This window comes from Pantherophis guttatus, chromosome 4 (genome assembly GCF_059756535.1).
Source record: "Pantherophis guttatus breed Tessera chromosome 4, ASM5975653v1, whole genome shotgun sequence".
NCBI lineage: Eukaryota > Metazoa > Chordata > Lepidosauria > Squamata > Colubridae > Pantherophis > Pantherophis guttatus.
In genome coordinates, this window is record NC_142066.1 from 36,611,815 (window position 1) to 36,631,653 (window position 19,839).

The 19,839-nt window shown below is 41.0% G+C and overlaps 2 protein-coding genes across 2 annotated transcripts; both read left to right on the forward strand.

The window, feature by feature from the left end:
* Positions 1 to 1,978: 1,978 nt before the first annotated feature.
* LOC117668871 (olfactory receptor 14J1-like) lies at positions 1,979 to 2,917 on the forward strand. Its single transcript, XM_087894510.1, has one exon. The coding sequence runs from the start codon at positions 2,003 to 2,005 to the stop codon at positions 2,915 to 2,917; it is 915 nt and encodes a 304-aa protein (XP_087750636.1). The 5' UTR covers positions 1,979 to 2,002.
* Positions 2,918 to 6,947: 4,030 nt separating this feature from the next.
* On the forward strand, positions 6,948 to 7,862 carry LOC117668872 (olfactory receptor 14A16-like). Its single transcript, XM_034422926.2, has one exon. The coding sequence runs from the start codon at positions 6,948 to 6,950 to the stop codon at positions 7,860 to 7,862; it is 915 nt and encodes a 304-aa protein (XP_034278817.2).
* Positions 7,863 to 19,839: the final 11,977 nt, after the last annotated feature.

The following is a 19,839-nucleotide window of genomic DNA, read 5'->3' on the forward strand; positions in this document are numbered from 1 at the left end:
CTCTTGAAAGCATATAATAGAAGAATCAATCTCTGGAAATAAATAGTAAGTTTTAGAAATTGTAAAGTTAACAGAAAATGCAGTTCCCTCTTTTCTGGAGTAAATTGGTATTTATTTAAATATATCTGACTTGTTATTCTCAGGCTTGGCTGTATAGCTTTTCCATTGGGAAAAGAATTGAATCAAATGATTGCATAAAATAGTGTTCGGATATAATGGAATAAGAAGCTAGAATTTTTTGGAAGAGATATTAAAGATTTTTTTAAGACTATTTTTACAAAATGTGGGCCTTAGAATATTTAAAGGTAAACATCAATCAGAATCTAATTTGGAGAAATTTCAATATAGATATTCATAGTAATTTTTTAGTTACAATAGGCATAAATTTAGATCAAACCGCTATGCATGTAAATGAATTTTGAAATATAATTAACTGAGTGATTGAACAGATCACTAATAAGTAAATTATCATGAACAAAGTAATTTTACAATCTCTCTGGAATGAATGAACAAAATGGATGGTAACATTTCTAAATGCCTTTTTTTCTTGTTTTATTTATGCATTTAAGTATTATTGTTGAACTCTAATACTTTATTTATAATTTGGGCACTAGCCGGTATCTCTTTTTCTTTCCACTGTTGGACGAACACTATTCTAGTTGCGACTAAAATATGTAGAGTGAGATACTTTTTTCTTACTCAGCCCCTCTGGGCGAATACCTAGTAAATATATCTCAGGTTTCCATTGGAGGTCCACATTAGTAATTTCCTTAATCCTATTCCTAATCCTTCTCCAATACCTCTTTGCCATTATACAAGTCCACCATTGATGGAAATACGTACCTCTGGTTTTCCCACATTTCCAACATAACTCTGATGCACCTGGAAACATTTTAGCAATTCTTGCTGGTGGAAGGGGCCACCTATACAACATTTTATATGCATTTTCCTTGAAAGATGTTGGCGTAGTCATTTTAATATTTCCCCCCCACATTTGTTGTCATTTTTCTAAAGGAATCGAGTACCCCAAATTCCTCTCCCAGGCAATCATAGTGTCTTTTACAACCTCCTCTCCTATCATTCGCTCAAGCAATTGTGCATACATTTTGGTTATGTATTTATGGTCCTCTCCCATTAATATTTTATCAAAACTCTGTTCCATCACATGTTCCATATTGTTGTAAAAATGCTGAGATGTTAGAGATCATAGTGGTAATAGATTGTGTCTCATTTTCCACCTAAACACTCCTGGAAGCAGGGTAATCATGTATATCACCAAGGAAATTTCAAAATAGCAGTTACATTTTAAGTAAAGTTCTATCTAACTTCTTCTAATCATGCACCATTAAATACATATGTAGGATTCTCATGTTATGTATTATTTTAAGGGATTTTTATGCAATGTTTTTAAACTAAAAGCTGCTAGGGCAACTGAGAATAAAACCATTTCCATCTGTATGTCACATAAACAAACACACATATCCAGACACACACTTGCAAACTGTATAATTTCTGCCATCAGGATTTCCAAGTAAATGATAGAGCAATTTATTTTTATATTGTTGTGCTAGATTTATATTGCCTTTCTTTCGGGAACACAGGGCACCACCCAAAGCACAACCTCCAATTTTCCAACACTACCACCATCCTTGACAAGTGCCAAGAGATTGTCACTGTTCCAAGTATTTCATGTTTGAAAATGGACTTGAGCAGGGCTTTCTGAATCCTAGGCAATCCTGTTAATCAACACATGAAGTAACAGAACTGGAAAGAGGAAAGAAGGAAAAATGTGTGGTTTATGGGTTTTCTGTGTTTTTTTTTTTGTCTTTAGCACAGTTTTTTCCCCATTGTCCGATCCTATGTCTGTTTATTCATGCATACTTTACTTTTCATTTTATTTTCTCTTCTCAAAATTTCAAACTGTCACATCCCAATTTTCATTTAAATGCTTCTTCCTCTGCTTCCTTGCAGTTATGACATGCAGCTTTGTGATAAATGAAAGATGGATAACCAAACTACAATGCCTTACTTTTTGCTCCAGGAATTCTCAGAAACTCGGCAACTGCAGTTGCTACATTCCTTTTTGTTCTTTGTGTTATACATGGCAATCACAACAGCAAATCTTATCATCATCTCTGCAATAGCTTTTGACCGGCAACTGCACAAACCCATGTATTTCTTTCTGATGAATTTAGCTCTGCAAGATGTAGGCTCTGTTTCTGTTATTGTTCCCAAATCCATAGTGAATTCCCTCATAGATACCAGACACATTTCTTACTTTGGTTGTATTGCTCAGGTATTTTTCTTTGTCTCCTTTCTGGGTTCTAATTTATCTCTTCTGACAGTCATGGCATATGATCGGTATGTTGCCATTTGCAATCCACTGCATTATGAGATGGTGATGAATTGGAAAGCTTGCACTGAAATGATGATTTTGGTTTGGTTTGCAGGTATTCTCTATGGAACATTGCATACCACTAGCACTTTTACAATTCTTTTTTGTTCTAATGTTGTCAATCAGTTCTTCTGTGAAATTCCACATTTGCTAAAACTTTCCTGCACTGGCTTCAATTTAGTTGAAATTGGAGTTCTCGTGACTAGTGCTGCTGCAGCATTAGGCTGTTGTACTTTTATTATTGTATCTTATGCCATGATTTTCAAGACAGTACTAATAATCCCTTCTGAACAAGGAAGGCAAAAAGCCTTATCCACATGTATTCCCCACATCACAGTAGTGTTTATGTTTTTTTTAACTGGATGCTTTGCCAATCTGAGATCTACCTCTGACACCCCAACTTACTTAAATTTTGGATTGACGGTTATGTATTCTGTACTTCCACCTCTGTTCAATCCAATCATGTATAGCATGAGAAATAAGAATATCAGATTTGTCCTTTCTAAACTGTGGAGATTCTGAAAAAAATCTTTTATATATATATATATTCTATTCACTACAATTTTACATTCTCTAATATGTTAGAAAGGAAGTCGTAGTTGAAATGGGGGTAAATCCAACCTCACAAACCAGAAGAATAGTGGAATTCCAGAAGTTTTTCAGCCAATATTTTTCATCCCTTATTAGTGCTAATACACTTCACAGATGTTAAATGTGAATCTTGGACAACTGTGGCTTTCCAGAAGCTGAGAACACCTGATCTTTAGTGATGTAAAGATCAATGTATAAAATGGTTCCCTTTTTATTGGTGGCCCATAATATGACTAGTTAAATCTTTATTCTTTCCAACAATATGCAGGCCTCTATAACTGCTTCTCCTTATATTGTCCTTTGCTTACAGATTTTGATATTTTGTACCATTGAAACTGGAAAAGTCCTGCATTTTTTTTGGTTAGGTTTTTCAGAAGTGATCTGCCATTTTCTCTTTCCTAGCAGAGGGAGAGAGCAGAGACAGAGACACCCCCATAGTCACCCAGCTGACTTCATTAATAAGGTGGACGAGAATTTCCAATTTCCCGGTTTCTAGTCTGATACCTTAACCACTGTTAGAAACTGTTTTACACAAGCTTTACCTCCTGGGTGTTATTTTTATCCTTTAGAAGTGCTTTCGCCAGAACAGATTTCTGGAATGATGGGCAGAATAGATGTACTGGTACTATGTCAAAAAATCTTTTAGTAACTAAAGAAATGAAAAAGGCAAGAAATGTATAGAATGATGCATCATTGTAACAGAATATCATATAACCTTTTGGGAACCTCACAATTTGATACAAATTAGAAGAGATAATATATGCTCTCAGCCTTGTCCACTATTTGAAAGGATATGGGGGGTAGATAGATGTACTGTACACCAGGATGATATCTTAGAATGATAGAGGGTTGGAAGGAACCCTGGAGTTCTTCTACTCCAAGCCCCTGCCCAAAATGTCTCCTTAGCTCCAGGTTGGATTTCTCTTTAATGAGCTTTCACCTGTTAATTATTGTCCTGCCCTCAGATTATTTGGAGAATAAATCAGCCCCCTTTTCTCTGTGACAGTCCCCTCAGGTACTGGAAGACAGCTATGATAGCACTCTTAACCCTTCTCTTTATTAGAGTTTAGAGTTTAGCCTACAGACCTCTTATCTTTTTTTTAAAGTAGAGGCAATAAGACCTGTTGGAGCTGGAACCCTCTTTAGATTATTAACAGTTTTGGAAAATCATGTTGACCAGTCAAAGGAAAGGACTTGCAGTGCCATGAAAGGCTTTCTTCTACCCTTTTCATACATAAGTGGGATATTTTAGTGTGTATATAACAGGAGTGGCAGTTGTGCCACAATACCATTGTACTGGCTTGGTCAATGTGATCACTCTTGCCTTCACCTATAAAAATGTGTCACTATAGAAACGTGTCCTGTTTTTGCTCTCTGCCGCCCCAGGAGTACTCTGCAGGCCTCCCAAAACCTCTGTGTGTCCTGTTGTTGCAAAAAATGGGTCTGTTTTTGGCAAAAACTGGACACACGGGGGGGGGGGTTCAGGAGGCCAAAAATGGCCTTATTCGGCAATAAAATGCACCAACATTTCCATTCTCTTCTAGGGAGGGAAAAGTGTGTCTTATGTTCCGAAAACTACAGTAAGTGGGATATTTTACTGTGTATATAACAGGAGTGGCAGTTGTGCTACAATACTGTTGTACAGGTTTTGTCAATGTGATCACTCTTGCCTCCACCTATGGACACTGCAGCCTTTGTTTCCATCTGCATAGTGGACTGAACGAGCCTGGATAGCTCTGCAGACAAGGCACTGTAATTTAACACCAGCTGTCTGCAATTAAAGTAAGTTTGAATCTTGCCAGGCTCAAGGTTGACTCAGCCTTCCATCCTTTCTAAGGTAGGTAAAATGAGGACCCTGTTTGTGGGGGCAATAAGCTGACTTTGTATAAAATATACAAAAGTATGAAGGCTATTGCTTAACGCACTGTAAGCCGCCCTGAGTCTCTGCAGAAGGGCAGCGTATAAATCAATTTTTTTTAAAAAATGTATCCTTTACTTTCCAGTACATGCCCTTCCCTCCCAAGTATGATGTTCAGGTTTTTTTTCCAATTTCCAGCTATTTTCCCCTTCATTCCAATCAAAGCTGCAGAGCTACCAGATACAGAGTGAGGGTTGGTCATCTTACAATCTTTCCTTAGGGACCTCCTTTTTCTAATGTGTATGATTCTTAAAACTTTTAGGTTTACTTTATAATCATTGCAAAAAAAAATGAGTAAAAGATGCTGAAATGTGAAAAGTGTCAAAATCTGTTTCTCGGTCTTTTGCCATATGAGCTGTAATATATTCTGTAATAGGCAAGTAATAGAGCCCACATGCGTGTATTTCTTCCTATTCCCTTTTTATTTTCTGAAAAGCTTGACTTTTCAGCTTTGTATTAATGATCTGGGCTTAACTAGCCTAGTTCTCAGCTGTTCCTTTAGATGGGCAGAATAGAGAGTGGGATTTCTTATAAGGTAGAGGTGAAAGAGAATCCCAAGAGATGAAACATGGTGTGGAGAGGTCTTCTCATCTGATTCCTGTTCGTTCTATCTATCTATCATCTATCTATCTATCTATCTATCTATCTATCTATCTATCTATCTATCTATCTATCATCTATCTATCTATGTCTAGCTCGCTATCTGTTTATTTAGTTAAATAGCTATATTATCTATCACTGTTTGGAATCCTGGTATGACTGAAGCCCCAATGTTGCTAATATCATTTTCAGATAATATTCTCTGTGATACTGGTAGTGGGTCACTTTAAGCTATCTATGGATTTGTTAATGGCCAATTATATTAATAAGCACACTGTAATCAGTTTCATTTTGGTATACAAAACTCTTGGGAGATACATAACAGATATGAGTAAACATTCAGAATAGAAACTTTTAAACTGCAGGTAGCTGTTTCACTACATGAAAATTAGATCAGTGATAGGAAAACGAGAAGCAGCAAAATCATTTCATATCACTGAATAGAAGAAATAAATTGTAACATTTCTAAATGTCTTTTTTTTTTTTTAAAGTATGTATTATTGTTGGAGATGTGAGTTTGAATTTTTGAAAGGAATACTGAGTTGTCATAGTAATAATAGGTTGTCTATAATTTTTTTCCCACGTTCTTCTGGAGGGAATGTAGTTTGTGCTTAAACAGATACTGCTTCTTCAAACTGACCTTTAGTTTCCTTCTGATTGTTGGAAGAGGAGATTTATTAATTCATTCTGCTAATGTCTGATTTATTTTGATTAAAAATATTTTACCATATGATTATCATGTATAAAATCACCTATTGAATATTAAGACAAGATTTATGTTGTAAGTAAACCTCTATCTTTCTTCTATTTAATTATATACCATTAAATACATGTTTAGGAATACAGTATTTATGTATTATTTTTATTTTTATTTTTTTGTTATTTTCCCTCAAAGGGCAAATGAGAAACATGAAATACATACAAACATACACACAAACACACCAATATATTATAACGGGGGCAATTTCTGCCATCAAGGTTTCCATGCAAAAGATATCGCAATTATTGTTATATTTATTTGCTAGATTTACATTCCCTTTTTTCTAGAAGAATAAAGCATACAAAACATATGCACAATTTTTCCAAAATTACCACAACCCAGCATGCCTGGCAAGAGATTGTGCTTGGTATAAATATTCTCAGTAGCCTTCCATGAAAATTGACTTGAAAAAGATTTTCCTAATCCTAGGAAACCTGTTTATCCATACATGAATTAAGAGAACTGGAAGGAGGAAAGAAGAAAAAAATGTGAGGATGGTTCTTGTAATTGGTAATTGGTTCTTGACTACAGGTAAATAGAAATTGATAAGAATAATCCTATCCTACATCTAGGTATTCCATGCTCTGATCCTCTGTTTATTCTTTCTATGCTTTATGTTTTATCTAATTGTATCTCCCTCTTTTCTTTACTTGCAGTTATGTTGGCTTTGTCATAAATGAAACATGGAGAATCAAACCACAGTGCCTTACTTTTTGCTCCTGGAATTCTCAAAAAATCGACATATGCAGCTTTTGCATTTCTTCTTCTTCTCTGTATTATATCTGGCAGCTGTAACAGCAAATCTTCTCATCATCTTTGCAGTAGCTTTCAACCATCAATTGCATAGCCCCATGTACTTCTTTCTCATGAATTTGGCTCTACAGGACGTTGGCATTGTTTCAGTCACTGTCCCCAAATCCATGACAAATTCTCTCATGGACAACAGATGCATCTCTTATTTTGGTTGTGCTGCTCAAATCTTTCTCTTTGTTTCTTTTATAGCTTCTGATTTCTTTCTTCTCACAGTCATGGCATATGATCGTTATGTTGCCATTTGCCATCCATTACATTATCACATAATGATGAATTGGAAAGTGTGCACTGAAATAATGATATTTGTGTGGGTTTCAGGTTTCGTCTGTGGAATCTTACATACAACTGGCACTTTTTCAGTCCTGTTTTGTTCTAATGTGATCAACCAATTCTTCTGTGACATTCCACAGTTGCTAAAACTATCCTGTTATGGCTTTAGTCAATTTGAAATTGGAGTTCTCATGACCTATAGCTTAGTTGGACTAGGTTGTTTTACTTTTATTATTGTATCTTATGCCATGATTTTCAAGGCAGTACTAATAATCCCTTCTGAACAAGGAAGGCAAAAAGCCTTATCCACTTGTATGCCCCACCTCATAGTAGTGTTTATGTTATTTTTATCTGGATGCTTTGCCAATCTGAGACCTTCCTCTGACACCCCAACTTACTTAAATTTTGGATTGACTGTTATGTATTCTGTCCTTCCACCTCTGTTCAATCCAATCATGTATAGCATGAGAAATAAGAATATCAGATTTGTTCTTTCTAAACTCTGGAGATTTTGAAAAAAATCTTTTATTTTTTTTATATTATATTCACTACAGTTTTACATTCTCTAATATGTTAGAAAGGAAGACGTAGTTGAAATGGGGGAAAATCCAACTTCACAAATCAGAAGAATAGCGGAATTCCAGAAGTTCTTCAGCAAATATTTTAATTTAATTTTTATTAAATTAAATATTTTAATTTAATTTTTATTAAATTTTTATACCGCCCTTCTCCCGAAGGACTCAAGGTGGTGTACAGCCATATTAAAACAACATATACCCACAAAATTTAAAAACAGTTTAAAATATATTAAAAATTTGGCCCTTATAATTAAAAACTACAAACATGAAACAAAAGAGTCTTAAGGGCATGGCGAAAGGTACATAGGTAGGGAATCATGCGAATCTCTGGGGGCAGTTCATTCCAGAGGGCAGGTGCCCGCACAGAGAAGGCTCTCCCCCTGGGTGTCGCCAGTTGACATTGTTTGGCCGATGGCACCCTGAAGAGTCCCTCTCTGTGGGAGCGTATTGGCCGGTGGGAGGCTCTTGGTGGCAGAAGGCGATCTTGAACATACCCAGGTCCTAAGCCATGGAGCACTTTAAAGGTGGTAACCAACACCTTGAATCGCACCCAGAAGACCACCAGGAGCCAGTGCAGCTCGTGCAGGAGAGGTGTTACATGGGTGCACTGAGTTGCCCCCATAATCACCCGCGCAGCCACATTCTGGACCAGTTGGAGCCTCCGAGTGCTCTTCAAGGGGAGTCCCATATAAAGAGTGTTACAGTAGTCCAGACGGGATGTGACGAGGGCATGAGTGACCATGTGCAAGGCATCCCGGTCCAGAAAGGGACGCAACTGGTGGATCAGGCGAACCTGATAAAAAGCTCCCCTGGCCACAGCAGTCATGTGAACTTCTAAACACAGCCGTGTATCCAGGAGAACATCCAAGTTGCGAGCCCTCTCTGAGGGGGCCAAGATCTCGCCCCCAATAGTCAGCGATGGAGCCAGCTGGCTATACTGGGACACCAGAAACCACAGCCACTCGGTCTTGGAAGAGTTGAATCTGAGCTTGTTTCTCCCCATCCAGATCCGCACGGCCTCCAGGCACTGGGACATCACGTCAAGGGCATCATTCGGGTGGTCTGGGGTGGAGATGTACAGCTGAGTATCATCAGCATACTGATGGAACTTCACCCCAAAACCACAGATGATCTCACCCAACGGCTTCACATAAATTTTGAACAGAAGGTGTGAGAGGACCAACCCTTGCGGCACCCCACAAACAAGGCACCTCGAGGTCGACCTCTGTCCCCCTGCCAACACAAACTGCATACGGTCAGAGAGGAAGGAGGAGAACCACCGCAGCACGGTGCCCCCTACTCCCAACCCCTCCAATCGGCGCAGCATGATACCATGGTCGATGGTATCAAAAGCCGCTGAGAGGTCTAATAGGACCAGGACAGAGGAACAGCCCCTGTCCAGAGCCCTCCAGAGATCATCAACCAATGCAACCAATGCTGTTTCGGTGCTGTACCCCAGCCTGAAGCCCAACTGGAACGGATCCAGATAGATCCGTTCATCCCTTATTATTGCTAATACACTTCAAAGATGTTAAATGTGAATCTTGGACAGCTGTAGCTTTCCAGAAGCTGAGAACACCTGATCTTTAGTGATGTGAAGATAAATGTATAAAATTGTTCCCCTTTTAATAGTGTCCCATAATATGACAACTTAAATCTTTATTCTTTTGAACTATATGCAGGCCTCTATAACCCTTTTTCCTTATATTGTCCTTTGCTTACAGATTTTGATATTTTGTACCATTGAAACAGTGTTAACTGGAAAAGTCCTGCATTTTTTTTGGTTAGATTTTTCAGAAGTGATCTTTTCTCTTTCCTAGGAGAGGGAGAGAGCAGAGACAGAGACACCCCCATAGTCACCCAGCTGACTTCATTAATAAGGTGGACGAGAATTTCCAATTTCCCGGTTTCTAGTCTGATGCCTTAATCACATTTGGAAACTGCTTTACACAAGCTTTACCTCCTGGGTGTTATTTTTATCCTTTAGAAGTGTTTTTGCTAGACCAGATACCTGGAATGAAGGCCAGAATGGATGTACTGGTACTATGTCAAAAAATCTTTTAATAACTAAAGAAATGAAAAAGGCAAGAAATGTATAGAATGATGCATCATTGTAACAGAATATCATATAATCTTTTGGGAACCTCACAACTTGATACAAATTAGAAGAGATAATATATGCTCTCAGCCTTGTCCAATATCTGAAAGGATATGGGGGGTAGATAGATGTACTGTACACCAGGATGATATCTTAGAATGATAGAGGGTTGGAAGGAACCCTGGAGTTCTTCTACTCCAAGCCCCTGCCCAAAATGTCTCCTTAGCTCCAGGTTGGATTTCTCTTTAATGAGCTTTCACCTGTTAATTATTGTCCTGCCCTCAGATTATTTGGAGAATAAATCAGCCCCCTTTTCTCTGTGATAGTCCCCTCAGGTACTGGAAGACAGCTATGACAGCACTCTTAACCCTTCTCTTTATTATATTAGTCATACCTAGTTCCCTTAACTGTTCACCGTAGAGTTTAGCCTGCAGACCCCTTATTATCTTGGTCACCTGCTGTAGCAAGGGGTTCGACTAGAAGACCTCCAAGGTCCCTTCCAACTCTGTTATTCTGTAATCTGTATTTTTTTTTTAAAGTAGAGGCAATAAGACCTGTTGGAGCTGGAATCTTCTTTAGATTATCAACAGTTTTGGGAAATGATATTGACCAGTCAGTGGTGGGATTCAATTTTTTTTACTACCGGTTCTGTGGGTGTGGCTTGGTGGGCATGGCTAGGTTGTCATGTGACTGGGTGGTCATGGCTAGGTGGTCATGTGACTGGATTGGCATGGCTGCATGGTCATGTGACTGACTAGGCATGGCCAACTCAACATCACTCATGTTGAGGGACACCTCACCCGGTCCCTTGTCTCTCAGCCACTCTTTGTCACACCCGGCCTCAACATATCTATAGTTCTGTAAAAATGTTCACATTTTTTATATTTTATTATCTGTATGTACACTCTATAGATGTACTTTCATGGACCACTAAAAGGAGGAAATGGTGTGATAGGCAGGTCACAAAACAATCTTTGGAGGGGCTGCCACAAAGAAGGGGGGCTCAATATATTTTCCAAAGAAATAGAGGGCAAAACAAGAAGCAATAGATGGAAACTGAACAAAGAGAGAAGCAACCTAAAACTAAGGAGGAGTTTTCCTGACAGTGAGAACAATTAACCAGTGGAACTTCTTGTCTCCAGATGTTCTGGATCACTGAAAGTTTTAAAGAAAAGAGTGGATAGCATTTCTCTGAAAGGTTACAGGGTCGTCCCCACCAAATTCCTTCTAAGTGTTATTCTATTATTCTGACACCTTTCCCAGGCCCTCCACTGAGATTTTGGCATCCTCACTTTTCCTGCCTGAGCAGGGGGTTGGACTAGAAGTCCTCAGAAGCCCCTTTCAACTTTGTTATTCCATTATTCCTGAGAAACACACACACACACACACACACACACACACACACACACACACACACACTGAATTTAAGCAAATTCCCTTGTTTTAGAGGCTTTAGAATCAGAAGGTACCTTGGAACAGTGGTGGCCTGCAAATTTTTAACAACCGGTTCTGTGCCCTAATGACTGGCTGGGTGGGGTTGGGCAGGGGGCAAGACAGCACTCAGCCTCCTGCAGCACTCTGCCAGTCAAAACAGGGTGCGGGAGTTAATTACAAAATATGGACTTTGCTTTGAGAAACACTATAAATTAACAATGTTAGCTGCCTACAAGGAGTACCTCTATAAAATGTTCTATCGTTGGCATTTACCACCAGCCAGATTGGCTAAGATGTTTTCAAATTGTTAATTCGATTGTTGGAGATGTGGCTATAAACAGGGAACTTTCTACTGCATGTGGTGGACTTGTCCCAAGGCCAGGAAATATTGGCATAAGATAAGAAAATGGTTGGAAGAAATAATTGAACAAAATATCGAATTGAAGCTCAAATTATTTCTTTTGGGCATCTTAGATTGGAAAATAAGTAAAAAAATTCAATACATAATATTACACATATTAATGGCAACCAGAATCATTTTTGCACAGAATTGGAAACAGGCTGATATTCCTTCAGAACCAATGATAATAAGAAAAATATATGAGTGTGCAGAAATGCATAGGCTATCTATGGAATTGAAAGAGAGAGAAGAATCTGAGTACTATCAAATTTGGAACAGATGGTATACCTGGCTTGAGAATAGGAGTAAAATTAATGTATAAGATGTATAAAGTGTAATAATAAACTATATAATATTGATGATAATATGATTGTAGATTCTATTATAAGTTAAATGATGGTATAATATAGGATAGTAAACCATAGAATTATGTAAATATGAATATTATGGATGATATTGATACTAATATGGAAATGCTGTAATGAGTGTAAATTTGTGTTTTGTGCTTTAAATGTTGGAAAAATTTAATAAATATATTTTTTTTAAAAAAACCCAAAATGTGGGCTTTGCTTTGTGACATCCAGACTCAGTGATCAAGGGGTGTGAACTGCACAGTAAATACACTTTTGTTTGGTTATGGGGTCATTCCATGTGAAGTGGTCTGATTTCAGAAAAGTGCCCTGCTCAATCATCACAGATTTCAATGAAATTTGGTGTGAACATGCACACATGTCCCCAATGAACATTGATAAAGTGCTACATGTGCCAATGCAATACTTGTGGAGATATAGTCATTTGTGTGACCCCATACTGCAGCCTTCTATAGGATGACTTTGAGGTTCCAGCAACTTTGAGACATAATACCTCTGGCAATATTCCGTTGAGAGAAACAAACTTGGCTGTTTTGTTTAAGTATATATATTTAAGTCCATGAATGTTTCTGTCACAAAAGTTGAACAAATCTGTCAGCATCAATATTTGGTCGGCTGATGGTTGCTGTAGGCTGGCTTGAACGTTTAGTTGTGCCACCAATTCCATTGCATGGTGATTTAGTGAAACAAAATCACATGGTGAAACATTCATGGACTTAAATATATATACATCCCGAAGGAAGAAATTGAAAAGAGCAGGATGCAGCAAGAACAAAGATGGAAAGTTAGCAGCACCATAGCTGGCACAAGAGATCATCACCAGTTTGTGTCAGTTGATTCAAATTAGATTTCTATCAGCAAAGTTTCAAATGACACAATTAACTTTGTGGCAAAAAAGTCCAATACCGTCGATCCGAATTTAAAATTGGCCGACTTATTTCCCGATTGTTATATTGCCTGCATTTATGACAAAAAATGGTGGGTAGGCAACATCGTGGAAATTTTGATCAAACAAAATGATGCATTTGTAACATTTATGCATCCGTGAGGCCCTGCTAATTCATTTTATTGGCCTGAAAGACAAGATGTTTGTTGGGTTCCACAACCACATCTTATTTGCATTCTTCCAGTGCTTTCATTTACATCGTCAGGTTGACAGTATCAATTTCCAGAAGCGAAGTTAAAGAACGTCGTGCGTAAATTCAATAATAAATAAGCAATCATTGGAATTTGGCAGTTCATATGAACAGTACGGACTTTGGCTTGGGAACCATATAAGATACCCACTTTAGGCTTGGGAACCTAGGATAAGCTGCCCAATTGATGACTTGGGAACTGGACAGATACCCACAAAAGGCTTTGAAACCTCAAGAAGAAACTAAACTACAGGCTTGGGATCCTGAACCAAGAAACCCACCCATGGATGGTATTGCCTGGCTATCATAGAGCCATCACCCTATGGTGATGGGGTTTCTAGGTCAAGTGCCTGAACTGGTAGTGACAAAGTCACCATGGACCAATGCAATATAATAGTAGTAATGATTTCTATATACAACAATCAAGATGAAATAATAATGGAATGCATGTGATGCTGCCATAGCAATGTCCTCAACTTTGTCCCTATTTTTAGGGCTTTATACGTCAGCGATGAAAAACCAACCCTACTTTTTTAGGGGGGTTGAAACATGCTTTTTCTAATGAGAATGATTTAACAGAGTTTCCAGAAGGTCTTTTGTTGTAAAAGCAATCAGAAAATACCCTATTTTTGGCGTTTTTACAAAAACTGTCTTTACATTCAATTTGTGAACTATTGGAAAGCAGTAGGAGAATGAAATTTTATATTCGAAAACCTTGTGTTGCTATGTTATTACACAGTAAGTTTCATGTTTCTCATATCTTTTCTTCCAGAGATATAAAAAAACCAAACTTTAACCTTTTTTCAAGCCGCAGTAATTTTCAGCCAACTTTGGTCCAAATTATATAGATGGAGATCACTCATGAAAATGTTTTTATTATTTTGTTTAATAGAGCACAAAAAGTTGTACAAGATGGCCAAGTTTTGTTTCACTCAACAGAATATTGCCAAAAATATTATGTCTCAAAGTTGCTGAAATCTCAGAGTCATTCTGTAGAAGGCTGTGGTATGGGGTCAAACAAATGACTATATCTCCACAAGTATTGCAACACACATAGCACTTTACCAATGTTCATTGGGGACATGTGTGCATGTTCACACCAAATTTCATTGAAATCCATGAGAGTCGAGCAGGGAGCCCCAGACCACTTGACATGAAATGACCCTATGAAGAAATATCCCCAAAGTCAGATATACACTAAATGTAGACTGACTTTTAGCTACACATCTTCCTAGCAAACAGCAAATTTTGAAGCTCCAGATAAAGAGGATTCATTTTAGGATGAGTAATCATAGTTGGCATGTTAGAGGTTCCTAAAGGAATGCTGGGAAACTCTGTATTTTAAAGATCATTAGATCCATTCTGCCCACCTAAGGGAACAGTTGAGAACTGGGTTAGTTAAGCCCAGATCATTAACATAAAGTGGAAAAGTCAAGCTTTTCAGTAAAAGAAGTTGGGTTAGGGTTAGGGTGTTTTTTTTTACTGGTAGTCACACGGTCTTCTTTTGTTGCCTTGCAAGCAGGAGAATGGAGCTGGAAAGCAGGTTAATGAGAAAATGGTGGTTGCTCTAGACTGGTGTTGAAGTGGGGATTTTGCATTATGGATAAGTAATCCATAATTATGCTCATAAGTAACTGAAACCAGTAAAAAAGGAATGGAAAAATATTTATCTGTGGATCAGTGTTTTTCAGTCTTGGCAATTTTAAGATGGGTGAACTTCATGCTGCCTAGGGAATTCTGGGAATTGAAGTTGCCCTTAAAGTTGCCAAAGTTGAGATGCATTGGTCTACACTAGAGTTTATGATTTTCCATTCTGTTTTCTTTTGGAGTGATTAAATATATCAGTTATGGTTTACTTAACAAATAGTAATTAAATTGATATGAGCCATTACTGGATTTTTTGTGAGAAACTGACATTAAAAGTTGATCTGTGCTTTGATCATCTCCCATGTCCACCCTAGACGACTTTGGGCCTGTTACCTCTGTGATTGTCCTGGATTCCCAGAGGGGCCCGTTCCCGTAATTCGTAGCAAAGATGGGCATCCCTGTTGTGAACTCTCTCAGCCTTCTTTCTGCCCTTTTGAAATTGTCAGGGGAATAACTGGGGTGTAGCCTGTCTAGGACTCCTCGGAGCTTCCTCCCCATCAGAAGTTCCGCCGGGCTCCTGCCTGTGGTGGTGCATGGTGTGGCGTGTTGGGCCATTAAAAATTTATCTTAAAATTTTTAATATCTTTTAGTATTTTATATATTCAATTTTAAATTGGTTTTAAAAGTTTGGGGTTTTAAATTTGTCGGGGTCAAAATTATTTAATTTGATTTTATTCTATTTTTTTTTAATTTTGTATTGTATGTGTTTTTATTGTTTGGCTGTGCACCGCCCTGAGTCCTTCGGGAGTAGGGCGGTATAGAAATCTAATAAAATCAAATCAAAAATCAAATCAAATCTATCTGCTCCTGCCAGTCCCCAGGACCTAGGCGTGAGATGGCTTCCTTAGTCGTTTTCACAAATCTCTCTGCCAATCCATTACTAGCTGGATGAAATGGGGCGGAGAGGACGTGTCTGATCTCCAACTCTGCTAGATACCCCTCAAACTGCGTGGCCGTGAACTGGGGCCCATTATCTGAGACTAAAGTGTCTGGTAGGCCATGGGTGGCGAACAACTGCCTTAGCTCCCTAATGACTGTGTTGGTGGTAGTGGTTTTCAAGAGTCTGATCTCCAACCACTTCGAGAAAGCATCCACTATGACCATAAATACCTGCCCATGGAATGGGCCAGCGAAGTCTATGTGGATCCTGGACCAGGGACCCTGGGACCATTCCCATTCCCTAACCGATGCTGTAGGGGGTCTGGTCTGGACTTTTGGCAGGGTTGGCACTTCCCCACCCATTCAGTGATGTCTTTATCCATTAGGGGCCACCATCCGTAACTCCTAGCTAACCCCTTCATCCTTACAATCCCGGGATGCCACTCATGCAACAGCTTTAAAACTTTTTCCCTTAGGCACAAGGGAACAATAACCTGATAGCCCCACAAAAGACACCCCCCTTGCATTGTCAGCTTGCCCTTTTTGTTCGTGAAATGTTTGAATTCCCCGCCCTCAGGCTTTTCCGGCCACCCCCTTATGACCCAACTCATGACTTTCCTAATCACGTGGTCTCTGGTTGAGGCTCTCGCTACCTCTGCTGAAGTGATGGGCCATGAGTCCAAGACGTCAATCAGCAGGACTGGAACTCTGGGTGTGGGGTCCTCTATCCTGTCTGGTAATGGGCAACAGCTAAGGGCATCGGCGTTGCCCATGCTCACCCCTGGTCAATGTACCAGGTGATAGGAGTATGCTGCCAGAAAGATGGCCCAGTGTATCATCCTGGGAGATAGGGCTGCCGGGGTGGGTCGGTCCCCTGCGATGAGACCCAGAAGGAGGTGGTGATCTGTGATGAGTTCGAAGTCTCTGCCAAACAGGTATTCATGGAACTTCTTGACTCTTGAGACAGCTGCCAGGGCCTCTTTGTCAAGTTGACTGTAGTTCCATTTGGTGCTTGAAAGAGTCTGGGAGTAGTAGGTGATGGGTGCCTCTAGACCATTCGACAGTCTATGGCTCAGGATGGCCCCCACGCCGAAAGGGGACGCGTCACAGACTACCACTAAGGGAAGCATAGAATTGTATTGAATTAGGAAACTCTCGGCTGACAGGAGTTTCTTTACAGCTGCAAACGCTGTAGCTTCAGCCTTCCCACAAACCCATTTGGACTTTTTGGCAAACAGTCTGTGTAAGGGCTCCATCACTGTTGCCTTGTCCTTTAGAAAAATTGCGTAAAAGTTCAACAGTCCCAGGAACGCTTGTAGTTCCGCCTTATCTTTGGGGGTGGGGGCCTCTCGGATTGCCCTGATTTTGCTTTCGGTGGGGTGTATGCCAGCTCCATCTACCCGGTACCCCAGGAACTCCACGGAAGGGACTGCGATCATACACTTGTTGTGTTTGACCCTGAGTCCTGCACTCCTGAACTTTCCTAGGACTTGTCTCAGCCTCTCCCCTAGCTGCTGTTCATCTCCTGTGGTGACTAGCATGTCATCGAAATATGGGACCACCCTGGGGATCCCCTGCAGCAGTCGCTCCATGGTGCTCTGGAATAGTCCTGGAGCTATGCTGACTCCAAACTGGAGTCTGGTACACTGGAAGGCACCTCTATGCGTTACTATAGTTTGTGCCTCTGCGGTAGCGCCATCTACCGGCAGCTGCTGGTATGCCTGCGCAAGATTGAGTTTAGTGAAGATCTTGCCTGGGCCTAGGGAGTGCAGGAGGTGATGCATGATTGGAACCGGATAGGCGTTCTGCTGCAGTTGATCGTACACTTATAGTCAGCACAGATGCACACAGACCCGTCCGGCTTAATGGGGGTCACAATTGGGGTCTCCCACCGGGCATGATTGACTGGCACTAACACCCTTTGCTTTATCAATTTATCCAAATCCACGTCGATCTTGGGCTTCAGGGCGAAAGGTACCCTCCTTGGTTTTAGCCTGATTGGGCCAATGTTGGGGTCAAGGTTAAATGAGATAGGTGTCCCCACATACTTGCCGAGCTGCTCGTCGAACATGTCCTGGAACTCCTGCATCAGGTCATCCTTCAGGGTGCCTCGCATGTTGCGGATTTAGGTGAATCCCATGCCCAGGGCTCTGAACCGGTCCATGCCCAGGAGGCTTGGGAGTTTTCTGCTGATGACGGTGAGGGGAAGCTTCTCCCGAAATTCCCCGTACTCCACCTGGAATTCGCCAATTCCTTCCACAGGGATGTGGTCCCCTGGTAATCGCACAGTCCCAGCCGCTGGTGCCGTAGTTGCCATCTCTGGATGCTGGGGACGGCCTCCTTTAGCTTGTCCCAGGACATGATGGTGATTGGAGATCCGGTGTCTATCTCCATTATGCACTCCTGCCCCTTGATGCCGACCGTCATGTAGGTCTTCTCCCCGGGGGATGTGCAGATCCGGCTGATTCGGATGGTGCAGGCGTCGAGGTCCTCAGATTTTGAGCTTCTCCTGTAGCCACCCTTTGGATTGGTTCTCGTCTGCTGTGCTGTCTCTGATTGGCTCGCATTGCTCCGTGGCTTGTAGTGGGAGTTCTGCTTGGCTCTGCAGACTCTGGCGATGTGCCCCTTCCACTCGCATTGCCTGCAAATGGCGTCTCGGAACTTGCAGGTCTGGCGTGGATGGGGTCCCCCACAACTCGCACAGGCATCTTGTTGATATCGCCTGCTATGCTGGTATTGTTCTGTCTGGTAAACCTCTCCATCTGACTCTCCCTCACTCTCTGTTCCCACCGTTTCCTGGTGAACCGGGGTTGACTTCTGTGCTGTTCTGCTCTGTGTTGTCCCCTGTAGTCTCTCGGCTGCCTTGGATGAGGATTCTTGGGTCCTCGCCTCGTCCAGTGCGATGTGTAGCATGAGATTTGTCTTTGCGAGCAACCTCCTCTGCACACGAATATTTCTCACTCTAGTTGCTCTGGCAGCATCTCATCGAGGTCTCTGTACTCGCACTGGTTTGCAGCCTTGCACAGGGCAGCGACGTACTCGCTGATCGATTCTCCCTCCTGTTGCAGCCATTGTCGGTAGTCGAACCGTTGGACATACTTCGATGGCGTTGGGGCATAGTGGTCCTTCAGCAGTGTCTGAAGCACCTGCCACAAGATGGTGTGGACCGAGTTCAGTTCCAACAGCGCCTTGACCATATTGAACACCTTGGCTCCACAATGGCTCAGGAACAGGGCTTTCTTCCATACGCCGGGCAGCCCCTGCTGGTCGTTGGCCACCAGGAAGCATTCGAAGCGGGACATGTAAGATCCCCACTTCTCTTCCACAGTTGAAAGGTGCTGATGGTACATAGGCAGACATCTTCAGTAGATTCTCCCAGTGCTCCGCTCGCTCGCCTGGCTGGATTTGGGTTTGCAGCTCTCTTGTTGGCTCGTGACTTCAGCTCTGTCCGTGGCTTCCAGCCTCAAAATCCCACCCTCGTTGCCAATGTTAAGTTGGGTGAATGAGGACGCAGCAAGCCAGGCAGTGAGTGACAACAGCTCTTTATTGTAGGGTGAGAACCCAGCGACTGACCAGGGGGAACAGCTCCCTTTATATACCTTGCAGCTGTGGTGGTCAGCCAATCAGCTGACGGTCAGTTAATTCAAACTGCCCGCCCAATATCTACATACATAACACCTCCCTCCCTCCCTCCCTCCCTTTCAGAGGCTTCAGAGGCCTTTCCTGTTACAAACAGCATCAAGCAACGGTGCGTGATTGCACCGACCTTGTTAGCATGATGTTTTCAGCCATGCTGTCAGAGGCCTTCCAGAACAGTTCCTTGGAATTAGCCTGAAATGCAGGACTGATGGGAAACTGTTCAACCTGCAAAGACTCCAGGCTACCACCAAGACAAAAGAGACTCTGTTATGTGATGTCCTCTTTGTTGACAACTGTGCCCTGAATGCTC

Bases quoted from the DNA above. Each gene is read 5' to 3' on its own strand.
- LOC117668872 (XM_034422926.2), top strand. From the start codon at position 6,948: ATGGAGAATCAAACCACAGTGCCTTACTTTTTGCTCCTGGAATTCTCA.
- LOC117668871 (XM_087894510.1), top strand. From the start codon at position 2,003: ATGGATAACCAAACTACAATGCCTTACTTTTTGCTCCAGGAATTCTCA.